Here is an 8,001-nt window from a genome sequence, read left to right on the forward strand (position 1 = left end):
AAAAAAAAACAAAAAAACAGAGGGAATAGGAAAAAGAGTAGCCCTAACATTCCACTTACTGTTGACTTTTCTATTTATGAGCACCAGTGCTTATTAGAAAAATAGAAAGGTCTTTCATCTTTTTGCTCTCTCTTACCACTAGTAAATATCAAATGTTTAGTTTAATCCAGTCTTGCTTCCATCAACAAATAACATACAGAAAAATACTGGAAATTTTCTGAAGAAAGGAAAATAGTTTCTCATCAAATCTTATTGGTACATTTTCAGGTTTCAACCAGAAATTTGGGAGATTATAAATAGACATATGTATGTGTATATATTGCTATTGTTGGGGGCCATCAAGTCTTTTCTGACTCGTGGTGAACCTGTATAAGGTTTCCAAGGAGCAGCTGGTGAGCTTGAACCGCCAACCTTGAGGTTCAAACCGACCTTCAGTCCAGGGTATTAACTCACAGCGCTACACCTATTAGTACTGGTGGCACTGAGGGATAAGCACTGGACTACTAACCAAAGGGTGGGTTCAAGCTTACCAGTCACTCCATTAGAGGTTATGCCCCAATAAAGATTTACAGCCTCAGAAGAAACCCGTATAGCGTTGTTATAAGTCAGAATGAACACAATAGAAACTAACAACAACTGTATATAAATATATTTATATCTTCAATCCTGGTAATGCTTATCATGGAAGATACAAATAATTTTACGACTATCTACTTAAAATTTTTTATGAATTACTCAAGTAATTTAAGTAGATGACACCTAGGTATGTGTTGATTATCTTGTGATAGAAAGTAATATACAATTTAAAGTTTTATTTTTTTTACTTTTTAAAATAGACTTTTCTCATTAAAAGTTGGTACTTAAAAATAGGAAACAGTATGGCACTTCCTCAAAAAATCTAAAAACACAAGGGGACTTCAAAAAATGTTGTGGAAATTTTCCAATATCTTTTAATCCCAATTGTCTATGAACTTTCTGAAGTCCCTACATAGAAATACCTTATGATCCAGCAATCCCATTCCTAGAGATAAAAGAGCAGTAGCATGAATAGACAGGTGCACACCTATGTTCATTGCTGCATTATTCACAATAGCAAAAAGAAGGAAACAATCTAAATACTAATAAAGAAACGATAGATAAGTAAACTGTGGCACATACAATACAATATCATGTAACACCCTATATATACAGGGTCGTTATGAGTCGGAACTGACTCAAAGGAACTTAACCCCAACAATGCAAAGTAACAATTGCATGAAACATCTTTTAACATGAACCTGGAGGACACTAGGTTGAGTGATATAAGTCAACCACAAAAAGACATGGTTATGGTCCTATTATTGTATCTTAAAATAAGTAAATAAACAAGAACAGATATACACGTAAAATGCAAAGTTCTTTGATAGTTACCAGGGATGAGAGGGAGGGAAAATCACTTTCTATATATAGTAAACAATATTTTTGTTGATTATAAAGACAAGATGGAATATAAGCTAAGTCAGCACAATCTGACCACAGTAAATAGAAACACTTAAGTACAAGCAAAAAAAATCAAGAAGTATGCATGTGTGTGGTTACGTGGGTAGATTGTTGTTGTTAAGGGCTGTTGAGTTGGTTTCGACTCATAGTGACCCTGTATAGGGTTTCCAAGGAGCGGTTGGTGAGCTTGAACCACCGCCCTTGTGGTTCAAACCGACCTTGCAGTCCAGTGCATTAACCCGCAGCGGCATACACCAGGAGGCACACTAGGACATCGGTAGAAAAGGATGCATAAACGCATACAAAAAGGCATATGCAAGTAAATGGTTATGTAAACATGTATGTATATACAGACACATACATGTCTGTGTAAGCTACATCGTATATAACCAACATGGGGGTATAGTTACAGAGGCTTCCTAGACACATCCAAACAATTCACGGGATTAGTTAACTGGCTTTAGAAGACTTGAGAACATAGTCTTGGGGGAGAATTCAGTAGACCCCGGCTTAATACAGTTCAGAAAGATTATTTGGTCAGGAGCATCTGGGGTCTTAAAAACTGGTGAGCAGTCATCTACGATACAACAATTGGCCTAAATTCAGACACAGAAAAAGAGAACGAAGATAGTCCATGGGACTACTAGCCTGCATAAACCAGTCTTTTCTAATGAGACCGAAAGAACTAGATGGTGCCCAGCTATCACAATAGACCTTTCTGATGGGGGACACAAAAAAGACCCAGAGTAGAATGGGAGAAAAATGTAGAACAAAATTCAAATTCCTTACCAAAAAATAAAAAAAGGCCAGACTTACGGGACTGAAAGAGACTAGAAATACGCACAAGACTACTGCGCAAAGATAACTTTTGAACTTGACTTTGATGCTATTTCTCTACGTCTCCTTTCAGTCAAATAATATCATCTATGAGTACTGTGCTCCCTAAAAAAATTAACTGTATGAGACCAAAAGAACAACATTTATCCCAAAGCAAAATTAAGAAATCAAAGAAGGGAAGAGAAGTTAGATCAATGGATATAGAACAAACATAATGGAAAAAATGAAAATCCCGATACATTGCAAACATTGTAACACAAAACAATCTGTGTAAAAATTTCTAAAGGGGGACCTAAAACACAATAAAACACTTAAAAAAAAGAATCATCTGTGAACTTCATAATGTTAAGAACGAAAAGATTTCCTTGTAGCTCAAAGATAACCAGATGATCAAAGTTAACATCACCAACTATGGAGCCAAGTGATACCCATGTACCTTTTGATATGCTGGCACTGAGAAGTCACATCGCTTACAAAGTATTCCTGTAAAAAACGAACAGCTTGATTCTAATGAGGAAACAAACAAACAAACTCATAGTGAGGGGGGAAAAAAACCAAACGAGTGCTGTGGAATTGATTCTTACCCATAGTAACCTTAAAGAAAAGAACAGAACTGCTCCATAGGATTTTCAAGGCTGTAATCCTGGTGTGGCACTATGGGATAAAGCACTGGACCACAAGGTTGGTTTGAACCACAAGGTTGGTGGTTCAAACTCACCCGGCGCTCCTTGGAAACCTTACACTGATGGGTCATTATGAGTGGGAAATGACTCGATGGCATTTAAGAACAACAAACAAAAATCTTTATAGGTGGAGTCCTGGTGTGGCACTGTGACATTAAAGCACTGGACCACAATTTCAGTTTGAACCACAAGGTCAATGGTTCACGTTCACCAGCTATTCCTTGGAAACGCTATACAGGGTCGCTAGGAGTCGGAATCAACTGGATGGCACTTAACAACAACAAAAATCATTACAGGAGCAGACTGCCACCTCTGTCCCCTGAAGGACGGCTGTGGGGACCGAACCGCTGAACTTGAGCATTAACCACAGCACCACCAGAGTTCTTGTCCATATTTAAGAACAATCCTTAAAACAACTAACTCGTACTCTTCAAAAAAATGCAATTTCATGAAAGATAAAAAAGGTTAAGGAAGTTTCCAGATCAGGGCAGTTTAAGAACTACATAAACTACACGCAATGCTTGGAGTTAAATTGGATCATAGACTTGGATATTATTAGGGTAGCTGGCAAAATCTGAAAACTACATGGTTATATAAAAGAAGATTCTTGTCCTTAGGAATACATACATGTAGTCCTTGAGCTTTCAATTTTCTCTCAATTGGTTCAACAACATAAAAATGTTATTATAGAGTCATAACTAGTAATAGTAGGTACACATAAAAATGAAGAAATTATAAAGAAAATGTGGCAAACTGTTAATAATAGGTAAGTGGATATGAAAGTTCACTATATTTTTCCTTGCATTTCAAGTGAAAAAGTTTTTCAGATAAACAAAAAGTATACATGCAGTTGTTATGTGCCGTGGAGTCGGTTCCTACTCATAGAGACCCTGTACAGGGTTTCCGAGGCTGTAAATCTTTACGAAAGCATCTTTATCCTGCGAAACAGCTGGTAGTTTTGAACTGCTGACCCTGAGGTTAGCAGTCACCTAAAATTAGAGAAACTATCATATGAAGTAATGAATGTGGCAAAGTAGCTTAAACAAAATTAGACTTTTAACAAAAAGGAGCTGCGTGATTCTTGCAGAAAGGAATGAGACTAATTAAAACCAAGGTCTGCTTAAGTGGAGTATGTAACAAGAAATGCTGTAAAAAAGATAATCATACAAATTTAGTCAATATAGAAAAATCACTTGTATAGTATTGTAATAATTGCAGTTAAAATTACTAGCATAAGGCAAAAAACAAAACAAAACAAAAAACTCACACAGGAAGAGAGGACCTTCGTCCTCTGTTTGTCTTCTTTGCAATTACTGGTGTTCCAAAATGTTCTGGATTTGTCAGTGGAAGCTGATCAAGTGTCTGGATAAGAAAAAAATGAATGAAATCCACATTGTACCTCTAGGTCAGTACCTGTTGTTCAAGCCAAAAAGTCTACCCATTTCATCCTACCTCACTCTCTGCAAAATGTCTCTCCCCTTTCAGGCAAAGTGAAGTGCGTCTTAAAGTTCTCTCATCCCCATCATCAAACACTACAGAAAGCAAAAGACATCAGAGAATTTACGAACACAAATAAAATAAAAATGCAACCTCACAGAACATTACCATTACTATTTATTTGGGGTGTAATATTCATAAAAACTATCATTTATCAGCCACTTTTCAAAACCTTTAAATTATATTTTATTTTGTTGATATTAAACACAACTTAAACGGCTGCACCAAACTCCTCAAAGTGTTTCTCTTTTCTTGTTCAACTTCAATCACGACAGAACAACTTTCTAAATCCATTAGCAACTTAGTCAAAGTACAAATATTAAATTACCTTTAATCCTAAGAGAATGTCAATGAAGTGCCCTTAGCGTCAATAAATTCTATGGCTCCTGGTAAATGAAGCTGGTTTATTCTCTTGCTTCTGCTTATTTGCAGAGTAACTTAAAAAAACTGGCTACTAAATTCTAAAATTTTAAGAGTCAACATTTTTCCTTAGTAAGAAAAGGATATATGTAATTTAGAAACAGAGGCTGAAACAAGGAAATACCAGAAATGTATGAAAAACCTAACCAATAAAAGCCTCTTAAAAAAAGCAGCCATATTATATGAATTTTTTCCTTGACAGTTATTTCACATTTATTACATAAAAAGAAAAAAATCATGCTACTTGAACCTATGTGTAAAATTTTCACGAAAATGGGGATAAGGAATTTGATAATTTATTACCAGTATTTTCCAAATTATTAGCTGGTTATTTTGATATTTATAGATTTAAAATGTTTAGAAATGTACTGACTTTAGCATTTAATGTTTACATTTTAAAATTTTTCTTATAATTGATGAAGAGATAAAATACAAGAAATCAGAAATTTTTCCTCAAACACATAAAATACTCATTCAACAAACACTTGTAGATTTTATAAATATACACAGAAAAGCACAAACACCTAAAAATTATTATTCAAATTTCAACCTAATTTTCATGCTTCTAGATGATTTTCATTCTAAGAAAATAATTGTAGTTGTTGTTAGGTGTCATCAAATCAACTTTGACTTAAAGCAACCCTATGTACACTTCACAATCATCACAACACCTATGCCATGTTTGAGCTCTCTGCTGCAGGCATTGTATCAATCCAGCTCCTTCACGGCCTTCAACTTTTAGGCTGACCTTCTACTTTACCAAGCATGATGTCCTTCTTTAGGGACTGGTCCCTCCTGATAACAAGTCCAAAATATATAAGATTAAGTCTCACCACCCTTGCTTCTGGTTATACTTCTTCCAAGACAGATTTGTTCTTCTGGAAAACCATGGTTTAAATATTCTTCACCAATACCATAATTCAAATGAATCAATTCTTCAAATATATTTCTTATTCATTTTCTAGTTTTAACATATATATGGTGGTCATTCCAAATACTGTGGGTTGGGCCAGGTGTACCTTAGTCCTCAGAGTGACCCTTCGCTTTTTAACGTTTTAAAGCGCTCTACTGCAGTAAAATTTCCCAGTAATTCTTAGCTTGATTTAATGACTACAGCTTCCAAGGGCGTTGACTGTGAATCCAAGTAAAATGAAATCTTTGATAACCTCAATCTTTCTCCATTTACTATTGTGCCACTTACTGGGTCAGTTGTGAGGATTTTTGTTCTCTTTATGGTGACGGGTAACCCATTTGGAAAGCTATAGGCTTTGGTTTTTATCAGTACATGGTTCTTCAAGCCCCCGTCCCTTTCACAAGGCATGGTTTGTCATCTGCATCTGCTCAGGTTGTTAATAAGTCTTCCTTCAATCTTGATGCCAAGTTAGTCTTCATATAATACAGCTTCTTTATTTGCTTAGTCAAGCATACAGGTCAATTAAGCATGGTGAAAGGATATAATTCTGACGGACATATTTCCTGATTTAAAACCACGCAGTAATCCCCTCATTTGAAAGACTACCTCTTGCTTTATGTGCAGATTCCTCATTACCACAATTAAGTGTTCTGGAATTTCCAATCTTGCTAATAGTAGCCATAATTTGTTATAATCCGCATGGAGGATTGTCTTTGCATAGTCAATCAAATACAGGTAAACAGATTTCTGGCATTCAGTGCGTTCAATCAACATGCATCTGACCTCAGCAATGATATCCTTAGTTCCAGGACCTCTTCTGAATACGGCTTGAATCCTCAGCAGTTCCATCTATGTACTGCTGCAACCATTTTTAAACTACAGTCAGCAAAGTTTTACTTGTGTGATATATTAATGAAACTGTTTGATAATTTTTCCATTCTACTGGATCACCTTTCTTTGGAATGCATACAAATGTGGATCTCTTCCAGTTGGTTGGCCAGGTAGCTGTTTTCCAAATTTCTTGGCATAAATGAGTAAGCACATTGAGTATTGCATCCATTTGTTGGCACATCTCAACTGATACTCGGTTAGTTCTTGATGCCTGTGTTTCACCAATGCCTTCAGTGCAGCTTGGACTTTCTCCTTCAATATGGATTCTTGATCATATGCAATATCCTGAAATGGTTGAACATCGATCATTTCTTTTTGGTACAGTGATTCTGTGCATTTCTTCCATTTTCTATTGATGCTTCCTGCGTCATTCAATATCTTGCCCATAGATCCTTCAGTCCTTCAACAGAATATTCAATACTCTTAATAGGTTAGTTTTAGTAAAGAAAAATGCTATATCTTAGAATCTTTAATATCTTAGAATCTTTAAAATGTTTAATTATAATTACAATCTTATTATTTAATTTTTAATGCAATACTTGCTACCAAATCCTAATCTTCTTGTTGTTGTTGTCAAGTACAATCTAGTCAGGACCAAATCACAGCGACTATAGTATTTTAGAGGGGCAGTTGGTGGGTTTGAAGTGATGACCATGTGGCTCACAGTCCAGTGCTGCTTCTACAGTGCCACACCAGGAGTCCTTAATTTAAGAAATCTAAATTAAACTCTCTAACATCCAAAAGAGTACCATGGACTGCCAAAAGAACAAATCAATCTGTGTTGGAAGAAGTGCAGCCAGAATGCTCCTTGGAAGAAAGGGTGTCAAGACTTTGTCTCTCATACTTCGGACATATTACCTGGAGGGACCAGTCCCTGGAGAAGGATATCCTGTTTGGTAAAGTGGAGGGCAGCTGAGAAGCAAAGAAGCCTTCCAATGAGACAATTAGCACACTGTTGGTAGCAATGAGCTTAGCAACGATTGTTATAAGGTCAGCACAGAACTGGAAGTGTTTCGCTGTTGTACATAGGGTCACCATGAGTTACTGCCGACTCGATGGTACCTTGATGGTACAGCAATAACATCCAGGAGACAATGAAGAGAAAATTAAAAGTTTCTGAAGTACATATTCATAAAACCACAATTGCCACAAAAGCAGTTCTGCTGTGTAGTACTGTCACAAATACTGAAATTAACAACTACTCAGAGACACAACAACAGGATAAAACACAACAACTGCCAACAATTATATCACTGAATTAACAACTACTCAGAGATACAA

The 8,001-nt window shown here is 36.0% G+C and overlaps 1 protein-coding gene across 1 annotated transcript in view; it reads right to left on the reverse strand.

Moving 5' to 3' along the window:
- ARID4A (AT rich interactive domain 4A (RBP1-like)) overlaps positions 1–8,001 on the reverse strand; it is a 79,403-nt gene that overhangs the window by 58,469 nt on the left and 12,933 nt on the right. The window contains exons 5-6 of the mRNA XM_006864640.1: positions 4,452–4,531; positions 4,267–4,361 (exon numbers count right to left, since the gene is read on the reverse strand). Of these exons, the coding sequence (XP_006864702.1) occupies positions 4,267–4,361; positions 4,452–4,531 (175 nt within the window). The remainder of the gene's footprint in view (positions 1–4,266; positions 4,362–4,451; positions 4,532–8,001) is intronic.

The sequence above is a fragment of the Chrysochloris asiatica genome, unplaced genomic scaffold, assembly GCF_000296735.1.
Source record: "Chrysochloris asiatica unplaced genomic scaffold, ChrAsi1.0 scaffold00067, whole genome shotgun sequence".
Classification (NCBI taxonomy): Eukaryota; Metazoa; Chordata; class Mammalia; order Afrosoricida; family Chrysochloridae; genus Chrysochloris; species Chrysochloris asiatica.